Source organism: Mustela nivalis (genome assembly GCF_964662115.1).
Source record: "Mustela nivalis genome assembly, chromosome: 16".
Classification (NCBI taxonomy): Eukaryota; Metazoa; Chordata; class Mammalia; order Carnivora; family Mustelidae; genus Mustela; species Mustela nivalis.
The window spans coordinates 40,886,952-40,913,669 of record NC_139035.1 but is presented as its reverse complement, the minus strand read 5'-3'; the positions used below and the strand labels follow the sequence as shown (position 1 = coordinate 40,913,669).

At 46.7% G+C, this 26,718-nt stretch overlaps 1 protein-coding gene across 1 annotated transcript in view; it reads right to left on the bottom strand.

The window, feature by feature from the left end:
- LOC309849961 (maestro heat-like repeat-containing protein family member 7) overlaps positions 1-26,718 on the bottom strand; it is a gene marked incomplete at its 5' end in the record, with an annotated part of 31,772 nt that continues 5,054 nt past the window's right edge. The window contains 17 exons of the mRNA XM_082703054.1: positions 1-247; positions 1,056-1,115; positions 1,717-1,819; positions 5,157-5,258; positions 6,168-6,326; positions 6,666-6,842; positions 7,398-7,538; positions 10,558-10,672; positions 10,771-10,908; positions 11,412-11,584; positions 12,093-12,237; positions 18,806-18,960; positions 20,752-20,901; positions 22,608-22,696; positions 23,438-23,573; positions 24,190-24,297; positions 26,276-26,362. Of these exons, the coding sequence (XP_082559180.1) occupies positions 99-247; positions 1,056-1,115; positions 1,717-1,819; positions 5,157-5,258; positions 6,168-6,326; positions 6,666-6,842; positions 7,398-7,538; positions 10,558-10,672; positions 10,771-10,908; positions 11,412-11,584; positions 12,093-12,237; positions 18,806-18,960; positions 20,752-20,901; positions 22,608-22,696; positions 23,438-23,573; positions 24,190-24,297; positions 26,276-26,362 (2,187 nt within the window). The 3' untranslated portion in view covers positions 1-98. The remainder of the gene's footprint in view (positions 248-1,055; positions 1,116-1,716; positions 1,820-5,156; positions 5,259-6,167; positions 6,327-6,665; positions 6,843-7,397; positions 7,539-10,557; positions 10,673-10,770; positions 10,909-11,411; positions 11,585-12,092; positions 12,238-18,805; positions 18,961-20,751; positions 20,902-22,607; positions 22,697-23,437; positions 23,574-24,189; positions 24,298-26,275; positions 26,363-26,718) is intronic.

The following is a 26,718-nucleotide window of genomic DNA, read 5'->3' as shown; positions in this document are numbered from 1 at the left end:
GGCACACAGCCACTTCTAGGGTGGGGCTCAGGAGCCAGGCCCCCCTGTCGCGGTTGTCACAGTCACAGCCGCCCTGGCCAGGTCCCAAGGACGCAGGCTCAGGAGTGGCCCTTTCGAGGCCTCCGGTTGCAGAAGCAGGAGGTAGGGGTGTTGGCCAGCTGCTTCTCCTTGGCTTCCAGGATGTAGAGGGTCTGCGTGGCGAGGCAGCTGACCATGGGGTCGGGGTCTTCGTGCATGGACCTTAGGGCTGCAACACGGAGACTGCTAAGGTGCTTGGAACAAAGTCAGCCTGCTGGGCTGGGCGCCAGGTCTGGGCCCCTCAGAGCTGGCAGACGGGGCAGTGCAGCGGGATGGGGACTGGTGGCTTTTAAAATATGAGTGAGAATCCCCGCCAGGAGGCCACCCTTCTCAGTCACAAGCAGGGGGACATACTTGTCCCAGGCTCAGGGAGACGTGAGGCCGGCTTGTTCTTGTCCTGCCTCCACAACCACCTTCTCGGCCCCCTCCACCACCCCCCTCCTGCCCCCTCTGCCCTCCTCTTTTCCAGAGAACAGCTATGAGCAAAGTCCTCCAACTTCACAGAGAGCGCAGCCAGAGATTTGGGCAGCAGCGGGGGACGCAGCAGTGCGGGGATAGGGTGCTTGAGACAAGACAGAGGAAAAGGGACGAGCGGGGCATTGGTTGGGGGGGGTTGGCAGGTCTCAGAGGGATGGGCAGAGAAGGTGTGGACAATGGCTTGGAAGGGCTGGGAACCCTATGTTCCCCAGGTGAGAAAAAGTTGGATGGCCTTCCTCTCTAGAGTTCTAGCAACGGTTCTGGCTGCTGAACAGCTTGGAGTTCAGTGAGGGTGAGGGTCAGTTAGTGACGGAACATGAGGGCAGGGGGCTCTGGCTCACGCCCCAAAGCCAGAGGACTTAAAGGCAAGCCTCCCTTTTCATTCTTTCCAAGGATCATTTTTGCCTGCCACGTGCCCATCTTCCCTCATTTCTGAGACTTCCCCGCTAACAGCGGTGCCCTTAAAAGCTGCCAAGAGCTGTGCCTGGGTTCCCACTCACCTGCATATACGTCCTCCATATCACCGACCTCTTTCCTGTCGAGGGTTTGGATGATCTGGCCTATGGAAGCGCACAGAACACCTCAGGGGCCCACAAAGGACCACAGGACCCCGGCTGGACCTGTTCTTCTGTTTCTTCCCAAAACACACCCCTCCTTGTTTTCTCTCGCTCCCCCTAACTGGCCTTGTCCAGACTTTTCGCACAAGGAGATATTAATTCCCCTGCTCCTCTCAGGGTCATCGGCAAATGGGGCTGGGGGAGGGGGAGGGGGTGCCTCAGCTCTAAGGATGTTTTTCCTTGGGGTGGCAGGAAGCAGTCCTCACCAGCCTCTGAGCGTCATAGTAGAGCAGGACCCACACCGTGACGCCCTGACCCTTGGGAGCCTTGCTGGCCTGGCCGGCCAGGACGTGGCCCATTCCGCTGTAGGAAAGGTCACCCAACCCACCCAGGAGCCTGCTGCAGGGGGAGGAACAGGAGGGGCAGAGGGGATGGGTGGGGAGTACGTGGACTATCGCCAGAATGGTCCTGGGGGCTGCACAGGAAGCCCCTCCACCCTCCAGGATTAGCGCGGGCCCTTATACCCTTGTGCCCCCAAGGCCTCAGGCTGCTTGAAGGACGCTGGGACAAGGACACAGTGGCTCCAAGAAGAGAGAAAGGGTACCTGCAAACCGTATGGCTGTCTGGCGGATGGAGGCCTGCGGGCTCTTGAAGAAGGCCACACACCGCTTCAGAAACCAGGGGGCCTTGTTCGCCTTCTGCTTCAGCTGCAGGAAGACGAGCCGGTTTAGCTAAGGTGCCCACCGCCAGCTCTCCTGCCCCCTCACACAGTCTGGAGACATCCTCTCAGTGCAAAACCTGATTGGAACGTTCTAGAGGTGCCTAGCTGGTTCACTGCGGGAGCATGCAACTCTTCATCTTGGGGTCACGAGTTTGAGCCCCCATTAAGTATAGAGATGACTTAAAAAAAAATAAGTTATTTTTAAAAATGCAACACCACCCATCACCTCGCGCCCTGAAGGAATGGGAACTCCTGAAGTCTTATTTCCTCCATGAAGCCTTCCTGGATTGACAGGGGGACCTCTCTCCAAAAGATTTACCCCAATCGTTCGCTCACACATTCCGCCAACCATAGGGGAGTGAACCCAGTTGTTTCAATATTGTTTATGTATGTCTTGGCTTAAAATCTTCCATCTCAAGGTCATCTGCTCTAGGCGACAATAGAATCAATTAGATCTACAACCTTCTATTTAAACAGAGCCTAGCGTGGCCACATGTAATTAAGTGTTTTGATACCTTCCTTTCCCTGTCTAGGTGGCACCCACTTCTGCGTTCATCTAGACGCCCTCCCTTGAAGGTTCTGGGGAATGACATGTTCTGCCTTTTGCAAGTACCTAACCCCATCTCCTGTGCATCCTTCCCAGTGACTCTCCTACTCCCCCTTTATACTGCAGCCTGAGTTCTCAAATGAGGAGGCTACATCCATGGTTTGTCAAGCCTTTTTGGTAGCACAACTCTTCTTCAAATAAAAATCCTAACAGGAAACCTCAGGTTCTGAACCAACAGAAGGGGGACTGCTCCTGTTGAAGGGGGTGTGAAGGCAGAGCCCCACCCGCTGCTTACCTCCCCCAGGCTTCAGGTTACCCTGAGAAACCCGTGGATTCTGGCACCCTGGTCTCCTTGGACCACCTTGCTGACCCAGACCTGGCTTCCATGGTCCAAAGCCAACACGCATGTCCACTCCCGCTACAGTCACCACCCACTGCCGACCTCTCATCGCTTCCTGAATCTGTCTTCTGCCTAAGGGACCTCCACCCTCCTCTCTTCTTGTTCCCCTTCCGTTTCTTGGCCTGGTTTCCTTGCCTGGTCTCCTTCATGGGAAACTTGGAACCGAGGTTTCCTGGGATCCTGATGTCAAACCAGACGCTTCTCCCGCTAATGCAATTCCCCTGAGCTCGGGGTCCACATATCCATATCTCCAGTGCGGCTCTGTTCTCCAAGCCTCAGTGATTCGGTGATTATATCTATTTCCAGTGGGATAGATCTCCCCAGCTCTACAAACTTGACATGTACGGAAACAAGCCACTATCTTCCTCTCCACCCCTGCTCCTGCCTCTGTGTACCTGACCCCCGTCTGTGACACCAACATAGCATTCACCCAAGTCAGAAACCCAAGAGCTGACCTTTACCTTCACAACAATTAGCTCTCCAGTCCTGGCTAATCCCTCCATGTCTGTCTTCATGACCTCATCTTCTCTCCCTGGATCCTCTCAACCACGGACCCCAGTCCTGTCCCATGTGAACTTATCCTCCAGTCTGCAACAGCTGATCTGTCTAAAGCACACAGCTCTCTAACCATGGTACCGCTTCCTTAGAGCACTTCCGTGGCTCCCTGTTGCCTATAGCATGAAGTCTTGCTCTTTATTGTGCCCAAGCCCTCACTGCACAGTACAGCCCCAGCTCCTGCTTCCTGCTTCCCATGCCAAGACTGCACACCTCCAGTTCATGAGTCAAAACTAGCCTGCAGATTTTTTTCATTTGCTCCACACAAATACTGTAAATTATTTGCCAAGAAAATGTGGCAAATTTCACTTAAAATCAGGATCTCCTGCTTGTCTTAACAAAGTGGAAAATTGGGCAACACTGAGCCCACTCTATATCATAGACCCAGTACGTTGGTTTTCTTCCTTCCTTCCTTCCTTTCTCTTTTTTTTTCTTTCTTTCTTTTAGGTTGGTTTTCAATAGGTCCTCTCAGCTGGGGACCATACTGTCCCAAGGGAATTATAGAACGGGGGATGTTTTGGTGGGCAAAATGATGAGAGGGAATATCCTAATTTCTAATGTCCCACTGCATATTTGTATCAAAAACTCTATTTCTAATTAACTGGGCCCAGAAGCTGACCCTGTCTTTTACATAGACACAGGATATTTTTTTCACAGTTCAAACACACACTGGGTTTCCTGGAGATGCATCTACAATATGAAGCAAAGAAAGACTGCACTTCATTCCGTGTAGCCTTTCACCAAACATTGTCCATCGCTCTAAAAGTCCCACCACCAAGGGCCACAACTGTTGTGGCATTGGAGTCCCCAACACAGCGGCCCAGTACCATTCCACATTTGTAAGAGGTCAAGTCAAAAAGGTTCCACAGAGAGGGTCAAGGAGTCAACCACCTCATCGTGTCCTCCAGAGAAATAGGTCCCAGGTCCTCCTATCTATTATTTATGTTATGTTTTATCACATTCCATTATGTCATGTTAGAGCATGCCATGTCATGTAGTTACATCATTTATGTTATATTGTGTTACATGCATACTTACACATTATTTGATTTAAAATTATGTTCATTTCTCCTTTGGAGTTAGGGCATTATATTCATTTTGGGATATATGTGAATTTCATTTCAGGATAGTAAAGGAGGAGTTACTGAGAATGTACTAGAACAAGGTTGTGCGGTGCCTGACCGTGCTGAGAGGTGCTACCTTCACTGGACCCCAGGATTTTCAATTCCTCTCCAGGGCTACCCAACCTGCTTGTCTGATTAATGTTCTCTTCATGGCCTTGTAGGCATTTGAGTTTTGTGCCGGTGCTCGCATGATTCCAAGCCACTGATAGCTCCCCCGACGCCAGGCTCTTCTGCCCTTATTTCTCAGGATCAAATTACAGAAAATGACCTATGCAAAGGCCCTGCAACATAGTGAGGGCTTTGCTCTGATCCCTGAGTGTTAACTCCTGGAGCCTTCTCTTTGCCTAAGTGATATCCTGTTTTCCATTTCCCTTCTTCACACGTGACATCTCCTCCAGGAAGCCTTCCTTCTACTCCCAGACTGGGCTGGGTATCTCCTTTGTGCTATGAAGTACATTCCTCTGTTTTAGTTCTCACCACAGTATTCTGAATTTGTCTAGTTGGGTGTCGAGTTCCCCAACTTGGACAGGGAGCAATGGGAGGGCAGGAACCAAGGCCAGGTGCTGGGCACAAAGCAGATGCTCCCTGAGCCCCTCATTGTTGAACTGCAGCAAACCCCAGAGAGCTCAGGAAACAGACTGTTGGCCACCCCATCCTCCCTGCGTGGAGCAGAGTGGTGAGGGAGCTGCTGCCTTACCAGGGCTCTGAGGATCGTCCATACATCTTTCTCGGCAAAAATCACTTTGAGCCTTGACCAGCCCAGTATGGCGGCCGTGTGGCAGAGCGCAGGCCGGCAGATCTGGAGAGACAGGAATGCCCCGCATGAGGAGCTATGGGGACAGGGCGGGGAGAAGACACAGAAGGGCATGAGGAAGGGGAGACAGACAGCAGTGAGTCCAGTCCTGGAGGGAAGGAAGACTCCAGTGAACCCAGATGGACTAGGGGTGCAGAGAGAGGCAGGGTCCTCTAGGCAGCTTGGCTGTGTCTACAACTGTTTCCCACTAATAAGAAGGTCAAGACGCCTGCTTGTAATGACTTTCCCAGCTGCTGGGAAATTCTGCACGTCCCAGCCTCATGCACCCACAGCATGGCTTCCCACACCTCAAAACAGACTCTCTGAAACAGATTTCACCAAAGTCTTCCAGCAGCTTCGGCACCCAACAGAAGCCTTGCCATGGCAAAGTAACCTCATCTGGAAACCCAGAATCCTGTTACCAACCACATCAGAAACTTTTCAACTTTCCCCAGCTGCCATTCACATCTCTGGTCCCCCAAAACATGGACCAATGCCAGGCTCTCTGTTCTGCCTCATGGGAACCTCTGTGCTGCTGGTGATGGTGGTGGTGAGGTGTACTCAATTCAGCACAAAGGAGTATGCAGGGAACAACTTGGAGGGAAGGCCAAGGGCAGAGAACCGGAGAGAGGCACTGTGCCAGACGCTGCGATTTTCCTCCTTGGAGTCTTCCCACCCAGGGCATTCCATGGTGTGTGGGTGGCCAGGCTGGAGAGAGCCGGGAGGGAGAGAAACCCCTGGTGCAAGCATCTGGTCACACCTGGTCCCTCCCTGCAACTCTGCAAGGTCAGAGACAAAGTGACTCCTCCAGCATCTTTCAATTTCGCTACAGCCCCTTCCTTAGTGCTTAACACCTGTTAGCATCTACCTCCCATGACCGGCGACAGAAGACCGGGCTCCGGGACAGCCTCTCACCTGAGCCACACTGATATTCACATCCTCCAGGTGGAGCACGAGGGGGACTATCAAGTTGAGGACCTGGTACTTCAAGGGGAAGACAAGCATTCTCCTCTTGACCTTAGCCAAGAGAGCCCTGTAGGTCTCAAAGGCCATCAGGCGCAGGTGCTCTGACTCCTTGGGGAGAAGACACACACAGACACAGAGAAGACACCTCCAATTGTGTCCACCCAGTGGGGATCAGTGGCCCCCGAGCTCCCGCTCCCAGGACACACTGCCATGCCCACTTCCTTCCCCGGCGATCTGCTGTGATCCTACCACATCCCCGTTCTCCCTGGTCACTGTTGTCTGCTCTCAATACGTCTCCCGCCTTTCATAGCCATTACCCAAGAGGACATACACAAGCAGACCTTTCCAGAACAGCCTCCCATTCAGGTGACAGGGGCCTTTCCAGATAATTCTGCCCGACTCCCTTGGACCCCCAGAGAAGGGAAATGACCCCGCTAAGGGCTTCACCTCCTCAAAGAAGGGCCCAAGCGTGAAAGAGAGCTGAACGAAGAAGGAGGCGTTCTGCCGCCAGCTGAGGAGCTGCGTGAGATACTTGAGCACCGCGAAAGTCTCCGTGACAATGTCACTGTCCAGGGAGTAGCAGCAGTTCAGCACGTAGGGCTGGAGGACACGGAACTGTCGCACCTGCAGAGTGACGGCTGCTCAGGAAAGGAGACATCCAGGGAACGACTCTTGCCACGTCAAGGGACTCACATTTCTATTCAAGAGGCTCCACAAATGAAAGCCAGAACTGCGACACTCTACCCCGTTTCATCCTGGGACGGGGACGGGGCTGGTAAATGGGTGGCCGTCGCGGGGAGCTGCCCAGGAGGACTTCTGTCCTCCTGGGAAAAGGGGAGAAGGCCGAGGAGAGCCCTCCTCCCACTATACCCAGAAGTTCTCAGCTCCATTGCCCTTAGCATCTCTGGTCCCTGGGACACCTGGATGGCCTGGGCTCTTGGAATTAACTTGACCTTAACTCTGAAATGACTCATGGGAAAACCTCCTCTTTTGAGCATGAATGGCTCAGGTCCTCGACCCCTGTATCCAGTGCTGGCTTCAGGAGGGTTTCCTCCGCCCAGTCCCAAGAATGTGGTCTACCTCATCTATAACGACACACCGGAGCTCCGGGCCTTTCACTTGCTTCTCTGGGTGACAAGATCTCTTGAGAGAATACCCTTGACCCCCACTCCATCTTACCATGTTCCCGTGCTTTGCAAAGGTCACCACCATCTGCAGCAAGAGCTTCACCGTGGTGAGCTCCTCATGTTGGAACCAGTCTGCCAAGATGTGGAGAGTGGCTTCATCTGCTATGGCCGCCACCCCTGGGCACCGGAGCAGCTGGCAAAAGAAGACCAAGAAAACTGAAATAATGGGCAAGGAGAACACAAATTCCCAGTGACCTTGAATCTAGATTTCTATTTATAAAGAAATGTTCTTGGGGTGCCTGGGTGGCTCAGTTGGTTGGGTGACTGCCTTCGGCTCAGGTCATGATCCCGGAGTCCTGGGATCGAGTCCCACATCGGGCTCACAGCTCCATGGGGAGTCTGCTTCTCTCTCTACCTGCTTCCTTCTCATGCTCTTTCTCTCCCTCTCTCTCAAATAAATAAATAAATAATCTAAAAAAAAAAGAGATGTTCTTAAGGATTTGGAAAGCCAGGTAAAGAGGCCAAAGCATATTTGGGAGATAACTTCACACTCCATTATTCCAGAAGTCATTCATCCATTCTACAGGTTTTCCTCAGGCATCTTTGATGAGGGGAGCTATAGAGGAGAAAAGTAAGACATGCACCAGATATTTATCCATAGCTGTGTACAGCTTATTTGACCATGGAGAAAAATATGGAAGGATACATATTTGATATCCTTTCGGAGAGGAAGAGGTGGCAGGTAGAAATGATACAGTAGAAGGGAGAGAAGCAAAAACAGGAAAGATTTTTTTTTTAAAGGCTACAATTTAAAAAAAAAATAGCGCAACGTGATTTCATTTGTATATTTACATAAAATTTATGTGGGTCTCTATGTCATTTGAAATAAAAAATTTTAAAAGACAAAACGAATCAGATACATTTAAACCAGAGGAACTTGCTTTTGTGTGTGTGCATATACAAACAAATGTATGTCTGTGTTCGTGGGTGCGATTCTACTGGCAAAAACGTTCCCGTGGACAGAGCGGCATTTCCACCTGTCTTTGATTGACAGCCCCCAGGGACCCGTGTAATTTACGCATTAGCCCAGCATGGTTCTCAAACTCTGAGCTTCAGTTTCATCCTCTACAAAACAGAAATATTAACGTCTTTTTCAGAATTGCCGTGGAAATCAGTGTCAGTGAGCTCACCTTTTCCTTGAGTGCCATGAAGGAATGTATGTGGCCCTGTTTTCAGTGTTTCTACTTGGGGTCATTCGAGAGTAAGGAAGCAGGGAAGTTGCAAGGGGCTGTGAAATATTAGAAAGCATTTCGAGCTCGTGCCTCTTGTTTATAGGTTGTGCTCAGCTGTCTTAGCAGCTACATAAAACCCCATTGGTTCTCCACTTTAAAACTGGCTCGGGTGAACAGCTCGGAACAAGGCTCCCTCATCTCCTTTGGTGGGGCCTCAGCCTTCTCCCCCGGCCTGCCGACGCCTCCCTCCAAGCTCCCCAGCCTGCAAATCCAGTAACGGTGGCAGATGAATAGTTGTTATCCACACGCCCACTTGCTTCATTTGGGTTTTATGCGTTTGGGGGAGCTTCTAGAGCGGATGTCGATCCTAGCTGTGTTTCTAGAATGCAGCTCTAAACTTGGGAACTTCTAAAATAAACCGACACCTGGACTTGATCCCAGACCAGTTCAAGTAGAATCTCAAGGCAGGAAGTCAAGAGAGGGGGTGAAATTGTGCTTTGGGATTAGCATATTTTAAAGCTGCCCAGAGGATTCTGAGGCAGCCAGAGGTCAGAGCTACTGCTCTACAGAGCGTGACATCCGTCTTGCCGTGCTCCCCGCCGCCCCGAGGCTTGCACCCTGCACTAGTTCCTCAAAACCTGCACTGCAACACCCACTGGACTGTTGACAGAAAACCGAAGACTTCTGGGCTTTGCTCCAGAGCCACCAAATGCACGCTTTGGGGATAGGGCCCAGGAATCTGCACTGAAACAGCTTCCCTAGTGACATGAGGCCCACTGAGCTAAGCACCCTCTTCCAGGCAGAGCTGTGGACCCTACACCCACATTCCCACATCCCTAGCAGGGGTTCTGGCAACACAACATACATCCTTGAATACGTATACCAGCACCCCCTGTCAGTGCACGTGTACTTGCTCATGGCCCTGGGTACCTTCCAGCTAGACCACCGCCTACAACCCAGGTCAGGGCAATATCTGCTTAGATTCCAGTAGCAGCCCTGCATTGTCTTCTGTCATGGTCATGGTCGTAGTTTTGCTCAATGTTAAAAAAAAAAAAAAAAAATCAGGTGGCTTGAATCTTGAAGGGAGCCTACTTAAAGCTACAGTGAGCCAAAAAAATCCCAAACCTTTCCCAGATACTACTGGTGGAAGAATAATTTGGTACAATTTTACTGGAAAATAATTTGGCATTAATGTAAAAACATCCTAGAAGACATTCATATTTTTCTTCAATCAATGCTTCTACTTATAGTCAACATTTAAAGAAATAATCTGGAATATGGGCAAAGTCTTTTGCACAGAGATGTCCCCTACAATGTTATTTATAATAGTAAATAGTAAAAGTGTAAATAGTAAAACCAGAAAAAACTGTCCAATAAATTATAGAACATCTTTGTGATGAAATATTACATTACCGTTATAATTTATGTTTGAAGATGCTTAAAGAGAGCAAGATACAGTATTAGTAGAGAATGATGTTAGATATGAAACACATACACACACACAAAGCCCCCCTCCAAATAGGCCAAAAGCTAAAAGTGGTTTCCCCTGGGTATTGTGCCCATTAATGGTTTTATAATTTTTAAAGTTTGTTTTCACATGTTCTAAATTTTCTACACCTTTTTTTCCTGCCAAATGGCTGAAATACATGGAGTCAATCAGTAGTACTGAGTAAAGATTCATTTCAAAGGCTAATGAAGGTCAAGGTGGCTGAAGGAAAGAGCTAGGACTTCCCATGAGGTTGGGACAGAGCTAAGCTGCCTTAAGATTCAAGGAGGAATTACACCAGGTACTTTGCAAGTCTGTGACTCAAGGTACCTAACTGTCATTAACCGTGTCCCCCGGCCCTTCTGTGGGATAGGGAGCCACAGTGAAGTAGGCCACCCTTCCTCCACCAGCCATCCCTGGAGGTGTCCCTTGGGTACAGCTGCCTTCCAGAGGCACCACTCTCACCCGCCCTCCTCCCACCAAGAACCACTCACTTCAGTCATGAACACGAAGGCCGTTAAGTGATTCCTGTAGTTCAGGTCTTGGAGCATGCTGATGATGAAACTGAAGATGGGGCGGTTGTGCCAACAGTTCTTGATGACCATGGTCCTGCCGATGAGAGCAGAGAGCTCAGGAGCAGGCCTGGGCCCCAGGAGAGAGCCAACAGGATGGGAGGTCGTCTGGCCAGGGACAAGGGTGAGGCTTACCTGGCCAGCAGAGTGACCCCCTCATAGTGTCTTTCGGGACTGGTGAGCAGCTCCCAGCCCCCAAGTTTCTGAACGTAAGACACGTGGTCTCCATACCCGGTACTTAGCATCAAGGTCTTCAGGGCCTCTATGCTGCAACTGGAGAAAAGGCAGAAAGCAGACCGGAAGTCCTCCCCACCATTTGTGCTCCTTCCCCTCACCTGCACCTGCCTGTCTATGCAAATCATGAACCACTGGTAGTGGCACAACCCTGAGAGACCCGGGCTAACATCTCACAAATGAGAATCCAAGCCCAAGAGAGATGTGGGGGTCCCTGAGGTGGTGCAGAAAGCCCACAGAAGGTGGAGAGTGGAGCTCAGAGGCGCTGTTTTATCCGCTATACTGATGTCACTTGGGAACAGAATCTTGGCATCAGCTCAGGAAGTCAGAAATAAAGAGCCTTTTCTCAAAAGTCCAGTGAGACTTGTTGAAATGATGTATGGGGAGCACACTCTGTGCCCTACACAGGAGGTATGACAAGGTTTCCCAAACCAGCAGCCTGGGACCAAGGTAGGCACGTAAGAGGAGAATAACCAGACATGGCTGCCAGATGGGCCCTGGAGCGCGGTCACTAGGAACTCTGGCCCAGAGGCCAACGGTACCTGACAGGGTCCACCCATCCGGTTATATGCTGCTCATCCTGGATGTCCGTGTCCTCTTCAAGCACGAGAAAGGAGATCCGGAAGAGCAAGGCCATAAACAGGGAGGAGAAGAAGGTATGAATCTCCATCCGCCGACTCGGTTCAAGCAGGAGCTCTTGGATGGCCCTGGTGGCCTGAGGGTGAGGAGGAGAGCAGGGTCATCATCGACTTTATGTCTCAGGCCCTGTCCCCATGAAATCTTTGCCCATAACCTATCACCATGATGGCCTGGCCCAGAAAAGCCCACGCTGCCAGAGCAAGTCAAAAACTAAATTATTGTGAGCCAAGAAAATAAGAAGAAATTTCTAGAATGTTAGAATAGTCTCATCATTGTGGTGGTGGTTTTATTCTCTCATAGACTTGGAGAGTTAAGGCATACTGGGGTGTTTGTCTTACCTAAGCTCACCCAGGGAGACGGAGAAGCTAGTTCTTCTGTCACCCTACGAGGCAGAGACAACTAGAAAACCCTCCCTCCAACTACCATAAGACTCTGTCATTAGGATGTTCAACCAAACATGGATATGTAAAAGGAAGAAGCCCCAAGAGCTCAAGGCAATGTGGGGCAGGACACCAGGAGGCTCCCCACCCAGCACCCAGCACCCAGCACCCAGCACCCTGCCCCCTCCATGGGCCCCTCCATACTATCAACGGAGAGATCTCCATCCTGTGGCTGGTCTCCTGTTCCTTTGATTTCTGGTATGGAGTCAGTTTCTGCATCAGAAATTCCATGATCACTTCATAGCCTTTGGGGAATGATGCCAGGATTTCCCAGGGCTTATGAACCACTCTGTAGAGGCAGAACCCCACCAACAGGGTCACCTTCCAGGGCTTCCAGGGAAAGGGATTCTGAGCTCCTTTGCCCAGGATTCTAGCCCCTCTCTTTTTCTCCTTTCACTGTCATCATCTCCAGACCTCCGCATCCTCTGTCCTCTCACACAGAGCTAAACCCGGAGATGTTCTCTTGACCTGAGATCCTGATATGAGAGACTCTCTCAGGCCACACTTCAAAGCTGCAGATCAGTCAGAAGAGCCTCCTGTGGTGTCCTCTCTGTTGCCTTGTCCAAGCTCTCCTTACCTACCTGATACTTATTAGACATTAAAATCTTAATTTCCCTAAGATTAAGGTTCTCTTAATTTTCTTAATTTCTTTTTTTTAAGATTTTATTTATTTATTTGACAGACGGAGATCGCAAGTAGGCAGAGAGGCAGGCAGAAAGAGAGACAGGGGGAAGCAGGCTCCCCGCTGAGCAGAGAGTCCGATGTGGGGCTCGATCCCAGGACGCTGAGATCATGACCGGAGCTAAAGGCAGAGGCTTAACCCACTGAGCCACCCAGGCGCCCCTCTTAATTTCTTTACAAAGAAATTATTTTCTGTCAGTGCTGTGCTGGCCAAGACCAAGCAAACACATTCCTTTCCCTCACTTCCCCTGACTGATACAAAAAACACAGGTCAATTATGAAAACCAACTACTTGTTTTTGAAAATTATTAATAGCAGATGGATTGGGGAAGGAAGCAACATATTTTTAAAGATCTTTATTTATTTGACAGAGAGAGAGAGACAGGCAGAAAGGGAACACAAGCAGGGGGAGTGGGGGAGGGAGAAGCAGGTCTCCTGAAGAGCACGGAGCCCAATTCGGGGCTTGATCCCAGGGTCCTGGGATCATGACCTGACCTGAAGGCAGACATTTAACGACTGAGCCACCCAGGCACCCCAGAAAGCACCAATTTAAAAAGCAACTCTTACTGGATGAGTTTCCCTGATTTCTTTTCTCTTTCATCTCCCAACTTGGACCTGAAGCTTGTCCTGGTGTTAAACTAAGCAGCAGGCACATGACACAAAATCTGAGTAAAACTCTCTCATTCTGGCAGAAGGCCTAGGAAAACGGGACCCTAGGACTTGTGACTTTATGAAAGAATGGGTAGAATCTTCATCTCTTTCCTCTCCCAACCCTGTCCTGAGGATTCCTCCAGAAGCCCACTTTGTGGTGGAAATGGAGGTGGCAACTGCAAGAAAACAGGGAAGTTGTGTCCCAGAGGGTATGTGTGTGTGTGGAAGGGAGAAACCCCTTTTCTCTCTACCTCTGTTCTCATGTTACCGCCCTAAACATGGACCCAGTTGTACAATTGTATTGGCACAAGCAGTAAATTATAAGAGAAAACCCAACTTTCTAGATAGAGGACTTGGAAAAGATGTTCCTGGAAGCCAGAAGGTGGGAGAAATCCAAAGAAAAAAGAGCGAGAGACAGAGGCATTCCTAATTCTGTAAACAAGCCAACACGTAAGTAAGTTCTGGAATCACTCCTTAGCTGCGCCTGCACAGGGTGGACCTAAATGACCCTTGAGAAGCAAGGGTCTATGTGTAGACCCAAAACAAAGCAGCATAGCAAAAGATTTAAAGGACTTAACAGACATTGAAATTACATCCAAGAGAAGGTGAGGCAGAACTTGCAGTCTAACCCATACACCAGGTTGATTGTTAAATATATATATATACAGGAGAATTTAATAAGACCAAGAGCCTCAAAACATCATATTAAAAATGTCCAGACTGCAATCCAAATTTAATTGACATACAAAGAACAAGATAATGTGATCAATTCTCAAGGAAAAAAAATAATCAACAGATACCAATCCTGAGGTTACCAAGATGTTGAAATTAGCAACTGAAGACATTTTTTTTCCCCAGATAAAGACTTTATGTAGACATTTTAAACATGCTCCATGAGGTAAAGATGAACATTGTTGGGATGAATGAAAAGACAGATGTTCTCAGCAAAGCTATTAAAAACGATTAAAAGAAAAACAGTATGAAATGGGAATTTTAGAATTGAAAAATAAAATACCTGAAATAAAAATTAACTGTCTGGGACCAATACGAAATTAGAGGTGATAAAAGAGTTTATGAACTTGCAGCTATGTTAACAAAAATTACACAATCTGAAAAAAACAAATAAAAAAAAATTAACAGGGTTCCAGGTAGTTGTGAGACACCATCAAAAAGTCTAATATTCGGGGCACCTGGGTGGCTTAGTGGGGTAAAGCCTCTGCCTTCAGCTCAGGTCATGATCCCAGGGTCCTGGGTTCAAGTCCCACATTGGGTTCTCTGCTCAGCAGGGAGATTGCTTCCCCACCCCCCCATCCCCCGCCTCTCTGCCTACTTGTGATCTCTGTCTGTCAAATAAATAAATAAAGTCTTAAAAAAAAAAAAGTCTAATATTCTTGTCATTAGAATCTCAGAGAAGAAAGATACTGGTGCAGAAATTGTATCTGAAGAAATAATGGTTTAAAATGCCCCCAAATTTGGTGTAATACCAGACTCAAGAAGTTCAGTGAAGCTCAAACAATAAAGGATAAGGATAAGGATAAACTCAAAGAAACCATGCCCCGGCACAACATAATCAAACTTCCAAAAACCAATATTAAAAAAAAAAATTCTTGTGGGACACCTGGGTGGCTCAGTGTGTTAAGCCTCTGCCTTTGACTCAGGTCATGATCCCAGGGTCCTGGGATCAAGCCCCAAATCGGGCTTTCTGTTCAGTGGGGAGCCTGCTTCCTCCTCTCTCTCTCTGCCTCTGCCTGCCTCTGCCTACTTGTGATCTCTCTCTGTCAAATAAATAAATAAAATATTTTTAAAAAATATTGAAAGCAGCGAGGAAAAAAAAATAGCACATTGCATATTGGAAAAATTGTTTGAATTATTGCAGATTTTCATCAGAGACCATACAGTCCAGAAGACAATGGAATAACATATTTAAAGTGATAAGGGGGAAAAAAAACTATCAACCGAGAATTCTATATCCAATAAAAATATTCTTTAGAAAGTAAGGTAAAATCAAGCCATTCCCAGATGAAAAAACTAAGGGTATTTGTCACCTGCAGACTTGTTCTGAATGACATGCTACAAGAAGTTTTTCAAGCTGAGGAGAAATTTTATCAGAAGGAAACTTGGAACTTCAATAATGAAGGAAGAGCAAAAAGAATGGGTAAATACTGGGGCAAATGTAATGGACTGTTTTTCTCACAAGTTTAAAAATAAGTATGATTATTGAAAGCAAAAGTTGTAACATTTTTTGGTGTGTTTCTTTAATGTGCTAGATATAATATGTGCTAGATATAATAATGTGCTAGATATAATATCATAACTGAGAGATAAAGTAGGGAAGGAAAAGGAATAAGGAATAAGGATAAACTCAAAGAAACCATGCCCCGACACAACATAATCAAACTTCCAAAAACCAATATTAAAAAAAAAATTCTTGTGGGGCACCTGGGTGGCTCAGTGGGTTAAGCCTCTGCCTTTGACTCAGGTCATGATCCCAGGGTCCTGGGATCAAGCCCCAAATCGGGCTTTCTGTTCAGTATGCTGAAAGCTTCGACATTTTCTTGAAGTTGTAAAATATCAACTTTACATAGACTATGAAAATTTAGGTATGTTAAGAATCCTAAGACCCACTAAAATCGAGAACATTGGGACAAAACACAGAGGAGACAAACTGAAAACAAATCATAAAGTCGTAGACTTAAATCCAACCTATCTATATATCCATTCTCATTACAAGGAAAAAAAATTTTTTTTGCTTTCTCTTTTTTTTTCCTGTATGAGATGATGATGCTAACCAAACTTACTACAGTAATCATTTCAAAATATATGTAAGTCAAACCATTATATTGTACAACTGAAATTTATATAGTGATGTATGTCAACTCTAGCTCAATAAAACTTAAAAAAAATCTAACCACATCATCAATTACATTAAATGTAATTGGTAGAGATAGTTAAATCAGATAAAAATACAGGACCCAACTATATGCTGTATACAAAAAACCTATTATAGATAAAATAATAAAAGAATGAAAAAGATATTCCATGCAAAGGCAAATCAAAGGAAAGAATAACTAGCCATATTAATGTTAAACAAAGTAAAGTTTAAGACAATAAATACTACTAGTTTGAAGAGGGACATTAACTAATGTTAAAAGAGTCAATTCATCGAGATGTAGAAATCATAAATGTGTACATACCTAACAAACTAACAACCTAACAACACTTCTAAGTAGAATCTTAGAAAAGATTTTTGAACTGAATGAAAATGAAAATACAACATATCACAAAGTGTTGGATGCAGCTAAAGCTATGCTTAGAGGGAAATAGATCATATTAAGATGTTTGTTTAAAAAAAGTTCTCAAATCAGGGGTGCCTGGGTGGCTCAGTGGGTTAAGCCTCTGCTTTCAGCTCAGGTCATGATCTCAGGGTCCTGGGATGGAACTCCGCATTGGGCTCTCTGCTCAGTGGGGAGCCTGCTTCCTTCTCTCTCTCTGCCTGCCTCTTTGCCTAGTTGTGATCAGCCTGTCAAATAAATAAACTCTTTAAGAAAAAAAAAATTCTCAAATCACTAATCTACTTTTCTACCTTAAGAAACTATAAAAAGATGACCAAATTAAATTCAAAACAAGCAGAACAAAGGAAATTCTCAAGAGCAGAAATAAATAAAATGGAAGCAGAAAAACAACAGAGGGAAAGAGCAATAAAAGCTGGTTGTTAGAAATCATCAATAACATTAGCAAACTGCTTTTGGTCAGCAAACTGACCAAAACGCAAAGAGAAGACAAAAGGTACCAATATCAGTAATGAAAGAGGGGAAATCATTAGTGACATTCAAAATTAATGAAAGAATACTATGACCTACTCCTTGATCATAAATAAGATAACTTAGATGAAATAGAACAATTCCTTGAAACACATGAACTAACAACACTGACTGAAGAGGACATAGATAATCTGAGTGGCCCTATGCCTACTGAATAAATTGAATCCATAGTTTAAAAACTTCCAACAAATGAAACTCTAGATTCACATGTTTATATGCAATAAGCTGAACCTAGACTCAGATCCTCATACCTAAATCAACCAAAACTGAACCACACACTTACATAGAACACATGAAAGTACAAACCTCCTAGAAGAAAACATGGGAGAAAATCTATGACCTTAAACACAATCCATAGAAGGAAAAAAAAAGATAAAATGGACTCCATCAAATTTAGAACTTTGCCAAAGACCCTCAAGAGAATGAAAAATAATCCACAAAATGAGAGAAATATTTGAAAATCATATAACTGGCGAAAAGACTTATAGCCATAATATATAAAGGACTGTCAAAACTCAATGATAAGAAGACAAACATCTCAATTAAGAAAGGAGTATGAGATTTAGGTACTTGAACAAAGAAGTTATGCGGATGGCAAGTAAACACATGAAATCATGCTCATCATCATTTGCTGCAATTAAATTAGGGCAAGGGCGCCTGGGTAGCTAAGTGGGTTAAGCCTCTGCCTTAAGCTCAGATCATGATCTCAGGGTCCTGGGATCAAGCCCTGCATCAGGCTCTCTGCTCAGCAGGGACCTCCTTCCCCCCCACCCCCACTCTCTCTGCCTGCCTCTCTGCCTACTTATGATCTCTCTCTGTCAAATAAATAAATAAAACCTTTAAAATTTTTTAAATAAATAAATTAGGGCAATGTAAATTAAAATGACAATGAGATGCCACTACACACTTGGTAGAATGACTAATTTTTTTTTTTTTTCTCAGTGTAAATACCAAGTGTGAACAAGAATGGGAGCAACTGGAACTTCCTTATGTTGCTGGTGGGAATGGGAAAGCTACACATGAGAAACGGTCTGGCAGTTCCTTTTCAAGTTAAACATACATACTTCCCATATTACCCAGCAATGCAGTTCCTAGGAATTTATTCAAGAAAAAAGAAAGCTGATATCCATACAAAGAAAAACTGTACACAAATATTTATCTCTTGCTCTCTGTCAAACAAACAAATAAATAAATCTTTAAAAAAAATTTTTTTTAAATATAGATAAATTAGGAGTGCCTGGGAGGTTCAGTCAAGTGACCAACTCGTATTTCAGCTCAGGTCATGATCTCAGGATCACGGGACCAAGCCCTGCATGGGGCTCTGCACTCAGCAGTGCAGTGGGGGGTCTGCCTGAGTCTGCCTGGGATTCTCTATTTGCCTCTCCTTCTGCCCCTTCCCCCCACTCACGCATGCTCTCTATCTCTCTATCTCTCTCTCAAATAAATACATCTTTAAAAAATAAAAATAAATAAAAGTAGACATTATAAATTATACTTGGTGATAACCAATATGACTTTTTTTTTTTTACTTTTTCAAAATTTTGCATGCTTTCAAATTTGCTGCAATAAGCCCATATTACTTTGACAATCATCCTGCCTCCAAATAAGTAAGGAACCTGCTTGTATTAAAAATTGGGTACATTTTAAGAGTAGGCAAATTAGAAGACTGTCGGCGGCCGGTGGGTGGAATTGATGGTCACCTACCTTTGTGACTGATCCTCCATCTTAAATAGTGTCAAAATAACTTCATCAGTGTAGGTCTGGGCCAGCAGGTAAAGGATCTTCTCTATGGTCCCTTGGGCTGTGGTTTCAGTGATGTTGTTCACATTGTGGTAAATGTACTGGATGATTTCTGGCACCTGAAGTGGGGGAAGGAGGAGCAAGTTTCATTCTGGACACAGCCCCAGCTCATCAAGAGGCACATAACCAAGCACCTTCTGTATAAAGTGTGTGTATGGTCACACACCAATGCAAACCAGTCCCCACCCGTCAGTGCCCAACTCTGGTCCTGCCACGCCTGTGTGGCTGGGGGCTCTTCTGTCCCCCATATTTTAGGAGGGGGAAAATAAAGAGCAGAAGGGAAGGATCACTCAAGTCATGCCTGGAAACCATGTCGTGAGGAATGAAGCAAGTGTCTGGGGGTGAGTAACTCAGAGATGTGGGGATAGGAGACATCAAGTATATTATAGGGGAAGGCCGGGGCTCAGGCCTTATGGTTTACTAGCCGTGTGCACTCAGCAGGATGCCTACTGGTGAACAGCACAGGCCCTGGAGTCACACTGCCTGAATTTGAACTTCATTTCCTTGCTTACCAGTTGTATGACCTTGGCAAGTTTTTCATCCTCTCATGCATTACTTCCTCATATAGAAAATGAGAACAACTTTACCCACTTCAATGGCTCTGAGCTAATACACCTACATTGTTTGGAACAGTGTCTATTACACAAGAAGTGTTCAAGAAACTTCAGTTACTAAGGCTCTTAGCCTCCTTGAGACTTTTCCCCATTTCTAAAAAGAAAACCATTCCTTCCTTGCAGACCAGCTGTAAGAATTCGGTAGAATAACATGTGGACAAGGAAGGCTAGCAGAGTGCATGGCACCCACTTTTAATAAAACCTGAATATTAATTGATTTCTGCGTAAGTCTAAAAAGCAAACTTGGGCCAAGGACTAGAAACTGTGGAGATGAATATTTCAGCTCACAATAAGGTAGAACTTTCTAATAATGAAAGTGATTCACAAATTAGAATGAGCTATCGTTTAAGGTTGTGAGCTTCCCAAAAATGCTTTCAGGAAAGTCTGACTATTCAAGAGTTAGGAATGTTCCAGAAGGGGTTACAGGCATTGAGTGGGAGGTTGCAGTGGTTGACATCGGGGGTGGCCTTCAGCTCAAAGAGCTTACTCCTGATCTGCTCTGAGGTATTCAGATGGCTCTCCAGGCCAGAGAGGGTGGTGAGGCTAAGGCTTGAGATAACTGGACCTATTGTAGAGATGTCATAACCAAGATAGAGGAGTAAGTTAGGCCAATGAGATGAGAGTAAATCTATCAATCCATAAGACCTTTAAAAATGGGATATTAAGGGACAAAGATAAACTATGCTATCTCGATTTCACTGAGAACCAGTCCCACCTCTGACAAAAGAGCCCCTGCATTCCATCTCTGATTCATGTCAATGTCTCATAAATTCATATGTACATATGAAATACAGATACATGAGATAGATTGATAGATCAATAGATAGATGGATAGATTGATCAGTAGATAGACTGATCTCTGCCTTGACTGTACATTCTTCCACCTGAATGAAGAAGGCACCCACAGACCTAACATACTATTTGGAAATAGAAGGGATAACAGTTCTCTCTTGGTCCTGGGACCCCGCAGGCAGTAGTCTCCTGCTATAGATTTGACTCTATTCTTCCCTTTCTGATAGATGTGGAGATATCTTTTCCCATGGAAAGGCATCCTTTCCCATGGAAGGGCCTTTTACACAATTACAAACAACTCCTCATTTAACTTTTTCTCCTCTGAGTTACAGGATTTCAATTCCTTAAACCCCAACCAGTAGGAAATAAAAGAGAACAAGATCCAAAACAGAGAGGAAGAATCTTCAATTGACCTTGAACCATTAAGCCCTTCAGAGCTGGTACCTTCCCAATTTCTGGCATAGAGTACTTCAGGATCATCTTTAGCATCTTGGAAGCTGCGAAGGCATCTTTCCTGTTGGCACTGGTCATGGCCTCCATTGACACCATTAGCACATCTGCTCTCTCTTCAGGGGTCAGGTATTTCCGGAAGAACTGACGAAAGAGGAGCAACAGCTGTCTCTGCAATGTCAGCATCCCACTCTGGCACTGCACAAAACCCCCGGACTCCAAAGAGACCAGTCAACTTGGGTCCAGTGGAGACACCCCTGGCCCGTATGTGGTTATTCTATGGTGTGAGACCAGGATCCCCAGGTAATAACAAGGGTCCAGACAACACGGTACAAGAGAACAATGAAAAGGCATTTCTGTTTTGGATTTGGAATGTAATTAGGTGATACCATTTGGAAATGAGTTCTGATGTGTAGTGAGTTGACAGCATTCCAAGGGAAATAGTGACTACTGTGGTCTACACCAGGTGTGCCTCGTGTCTCTGGATCTACACACCCCAGGGATGCTTATTCACCCAAACAAGAAAGAGAATCTCGACTCTGCCTGGTTCTAGGCTGGGAGCTGGGGAGGAAGCCCACACACAAGACACCCCTTGCCTTTGCCCTCAAGGAAATTACTGTCTGGTCAGGGCAAGTAAATAGATATTCATGGTGCCAAGTGGGAAGTGCCAGTAAGGGACACAGTGGGGAGACCAAAGCTAGACTTGCAAGATTAGATGAGTCTTCCTAGAAGAAGTACCTCTGAAGTCCATACTTGGTGAAAATGGGGGAAGAGTTCCAGGCAGGGAACAGACTGTGCAAAGTCCTGGAGAGAGAGGAGTTCAGTCCAGTCACTGTGCCCTGCAAGGAACCTGGACTTGGGGGGGGGGATCCAGATAAGATGAGGTGAGGGAGCTGGGCAGGAGCCACATCGGGCCAGGCGTCCCTGGCTGCTTGAAGTCTGGTCTTTAGGATAAGAACAATGGGGAATCTGGGCAAAGTCCAAAGGGGAATAATATGATGATATGTGCGTTTGAGAAATCTCTGAGGACAGTGTGGAAAATGGTGTGGTGAGGAGCACGGTCAGAAACAGGGCCATCGGGGCACCTCAGTGGCTCAGTGGGTTAAGCCTCTGCTTTCAGCTCAAGTCATGATCTCAGGGTCCTGGGATCGAGCCCCACATTGGGCTCTCTGCTCAGCTGGGAGCCTGGTTCCCTGCTCTCTCTCTCTCTGCCTGCCTCTCTGCCTACTCATGATCTATGTCTGTCAAATAAATAAAAATCTTCAAAAAAAAAAAAAGAAAAAAGAAACAAGGCCATCAGCAGGAGGCCCAAGACTAGTGGTGAACAGAGTCAGAAGAGCCGCTGTGGCGCCGGGGCAGCATGAATGAAATTTCTTCCCATCCAGGATGACAATGGACAGATGGAGGATGGAACTGGATGTGGAACGTGAGGGGAGGGAAAGAAGGAAGAAGGATTCTTGGATATCTAACCGCCATGGCTGAAGTAGACTAAGCTTGGAGACACCATTGCTAAGACCAGCAATACGCCTATAGAATTAAAGCGAGGTCACAGATAAAGGGCCAGGAGCACAATCTGTGGGTGGGGGATGGGGTTGACTGTGCCCTTATTTTACAAACTCTCTCAATGACCCTCCAACTTCAGTCAACTCAAGTGAAGCTAGGGCAGTGGGCCTTATCCCTCCAGCATGCTGTCCACGAGATCTTAAAATTTAGGGGCCGTTCCCTGTGTCGGGGCGGTAGTCCTCTGTGGTCCCAGCCAGGCCGTCTGTAATCACTACTCAGTCATCTTTCTCTCCCCTCTGGACGCTCCCCATCTGGGCACCCCACACACGGTGGAAGGCAAGGGTTACCATAGTGAGACTCTGTATGTTGGCAAAACATCCTCCCCGGAAATGCTTCTGCAAGTCCTTCAGGACGACCTCTGTCTTCTGTCTCACACCTCCGGTCCAAAAACAACAATTACAGGGCAGGGCCTTAACAGGGAGAAAGCAACACACCCTCCCTCCCTTCCCCTCCAAACCTCAGAGATCAGCAAGGTTCAACAGGAGGAGTAACGTTTGCCCAGCAGAATAGGGAGAGCCTCCCTAGTGCCAGGCTGATGGGTGGAGGGAGACTGTCTCTGGGGAGGCAGTCTGGTCCACTGGCCCTGCTGTTCCTGTACCCATGCCACCATCCCCACCGTCCCCACCCCTCACCCTGACAGCTGAGCAAAACAGGAAGCACATTTTAATGAATCCTAAAAAGCCAAGGTTTCTGAAACTCCCATTAGGGCATACTTGCAAATCCCTCTGGCACCTCTCTAAGTGTGTGTGGCTGTCTGTATCTTTGTTTTTTTGTTTGTTTTTTTGTTTTTTTGTTTTCTGGGGCAGAGAAGGTCTAGAACAAAGATTCCCAAGTTTGTTCCCAGCAGAAGTGATGGGATCTCATGGGGGGCTGTGAACCTAGCTCCCCCTTTTTTCCAAGGATCTTCTAGAATCTTTTAAAACAGGGTGTTGCATCTGCATGGCGTTGGCGTTCTTTTAGATAAAGCCTGTTTACTCCAGTTGCCCCTGCAGGAGAGAACTGCTCTCTGGTGTGCCAGACACAAGGTCGGCACTCAGGGACCCGTACTGGTTTGCTCCTGTCACTCAGAGGGTCCCCACAGCGGCAGCCACGCAACGGCCCAGCTCGTATCACTTACTTCTGTGAAGCACAAGGATTTTGAACAAGTAATGCAATGCCTCCGAGGCCCCTGTGCTGATCTCATAGTCGGTGTTCATGCAGAACAGGCCTAAGATGCCGACTAGCTTCCCACTCATGGAGAACTCCGTCATGTCCTGCCAGGAAGAGGAAACTTACCTTCCCGCCATCCTGCAAGGAGCTCCTCCCCACCATGACCGTCGTCCCCCTCCAACCTCCCCTTTCTTCCCACATCACTAAGGTATGTGCTTGTGTGTGGCCCCTCGCCCCACCAACTCCACACTCTGTCCTGGAGTGGGGGAGCATGGTACTAGTGGCCACCATGTCCTTGAAGATCCAGACAAGCAACGTAACTAACAAGAATGACCCCAAGTCTATCAACTCGCGGGTCTTCATCGGAAACCTCAACACAGCTGTGGTGAAGAAGTCAGATGTGGAGACCATTTTCTCCAAGTATGGCCGTGTGGCCGGATCAATACCCACGGAAATGGGGCAGTCAGACACCTCAAATATGTCAGCCGATGGAAAGCTATGGGCCCAACCCAGCCCTCCAGGCCAAGGTCTCCCACCAAGACTGAGCTATGACTACACAATAGAGTTTACTAGCCAAGGGCACTATCCCATAGAAGCAGAAAAGGTACTCACACTAAATAAATAGACCAATAAATAAGGTGCTCAGGCTTTGCCAGGTGGCCCACATTCAGAGAGGCAAGGCCCATGGGTCGGTCTCCCCCCCCCAACCCAGGCACTCACCGACAGCTCCGGGAAATTGCAAATAAACCTCAGCATCCGGGCAATGGTGCCCAAGGCCCGGGTCTGTTCGTGCACTTTCTCTGACAGTGTTAACCAAGGCAAGATGATCTGGAAAGGCAGCGTAGGAACACCACCAGTGTCTTCCATGGGGAACACTGTCCTCATCCCACCTTACTTTGAATCTACCTCCCGACTGCCAGAAAGACAAACAGGTGCTCGCTCTGGCAGTTCATATGCCGAAGAGAAGAACAGACCATCTACTGTCAGAGGTTGGGGTGGACAGAGGGGTTGACTCCAGAGTCGTGAGGGGATGTGGGGGGATGGTAGAACAGCTCTGTAGCTTGAGTCTAGTTGTGTAGAAATGGCTGAGTTTGTAAAAAAAAAAAACAAACAAACGCGGAACTACAGACTAGGAGGGGACATTATGCTGTATGTAAATTATGCCTTAATAAAAATATGGGGTGGGGAAACAAGGCAAAAAGAGAGAGAGAGACGTCCTTCAAAAAACTAAATAGTCGGGGCACCTGTGTGGCTCAGTGGATTAAAGCCTCTGCCTTCAGCTCAGGTCAGAATCCCAGTGTCCTGGGATCGAGCCCCACATCGGGCTGTCTGCTCCGCAGAAAGCCTGCTTCCTCCTCTCTCTCTGCCTGCCTCTCTACCTACTTGTGATCTCTGTCTGTCAAATAAATAAATAAAATCTTTAAAAAAAAAAAAACTAAATAGTCCTTAAATATTTTTTTCAAAATTAATCCTCTTTCTGATCCCACTGTGCAAAGTCTAATATGTTATCATATAGTTTTTGTAGGAAAAATTGTGTCTGAATTTTTTTTGTTTTAGAATTACGTCAAGGTAGCAAATATAATCTAAATGTTGTTGCATGTAAAAATTTTACTTTCGGGGTGCCTGGGTGGCTCAGTGGGTTAAAGCCTCTGCCTTCGGCTCAGGTCATGATCTCAGGGTCCTGGGATCGAGCCCCACATCGGGCTCTCTGCTCAGCGGGGAGCCTGCTTCCTCCTCTCTCTCTGCCTGCCTCTTTGCCTGCTCTTTGCCTACTTGTGATCTCTGTCTGTTCAAATAAATAAACAAAATCTTAAAAAAAATTCTTACTTTCATCATTTTAATTTCACTTATTGAGATAAATCGATAAATGAAGTTTTAGAAACAATTTCAAGGGGTCCCTTTGGAGAGCACCATTTACTTTTGAATAATGAGGACCCCTATAGTGGATTTCCTGAGGACCCCATCCTGATGGAGAACCAAAGCTCTGCATCTTTGTTCCCTAGAAACTCAAATTATAATAGTGTGTTTCCTAGTCCACTTACAGAGCAGGTACCCACAAAGCACAGAAATGCTTCTCAACAAATGTAACAGAAATGAGACCTTCCAAAAAAAACCGTGTCACTACTCCTAATATGGATAAGTTTCCTCTCTAGATGTGGCCCTCATCAAAGTTTTTTTTTGTTTTTTGGGGGGTGTTTCTTTGTTTGGTTGGTTGCTTTTTAAAAATATTTTCTTTATTTGATAGAGAGAGACACAGTGAGAGAGAGAAAACAAGCAGGGGGAGTAGGAGAGGGAGATGCTCAGCAGGGACCCCGATTCGAGGCTCAATCCCAGGACCCTGGGATCATGACCTGAGCCAAAGGCAGACACTTAATGACTGAGCTACCTAGGCTCCCCCAAAGTTTTTTTTTTTTTTTAAAGACACCCAGGTGATCCTCTCTCCGTATTGGTAGTCCCACATCATGTTTTATCCAAAATTATATTATCCTCAGGCCTCATCATCATGGTGAGGAAAGTTGGTTTCAAGTGACTCGGCTATTTCCCCAATTCAGCTTCACCCCAGCGAGATGACAGCGTGTCATCACTAAGAATATTGGAAAGGCTCTAAAGACAGAGAGAGGGCAATACAAGAAGTGGTGTCCAAGTCACTGTGATGCTTGAGAGGTTTGAGAACCAAGGACCTCTGGGCTAGAGAGACACCCCCCCCCCACACACACACCGATTGTCTTAATATTCCTTGTCTTTTCCCCCAAAAGACCAGATTTAAAACAGGGCTCCAGTGTGGCTGATTTTGACAGACACTTACCTCCAGGAAGTCCTGTAGTAATGCCATGCTGGGGTCCAGACCCTCCATTACGAGAGCTTGTAACAGGTCATCTAAGGCTTGGATCGTCTGACAAGTGAGGAGGCGTGACATGTAGGAGGACCGACAGCCACCAGGCCATCTGGGCTCCCTGGGGCACTCCCCCATGTCCCTCAGACCCCTCCTCAGGAGGAAGAAGAGTGGGACCAGTCCAGCTGTGCCACCACAGTCCGATCTTCCCAAGTGCTGACCTCCATTGACCTCATGGGAGACTAGACTGGGACCCGTCCAAATCGTAGGCCAAATAGTAAAATGTAGGCATCAGGCAGGTGTCCCCAACAAATACAGTTCCCGTGAGGTTCTCACCATTAGGGACTCATGCTGTTAGATTAAGGAAGGCTCTATTTTTAAAACTGAAAATACTTGAGATTTGACAGTCTGCTTGG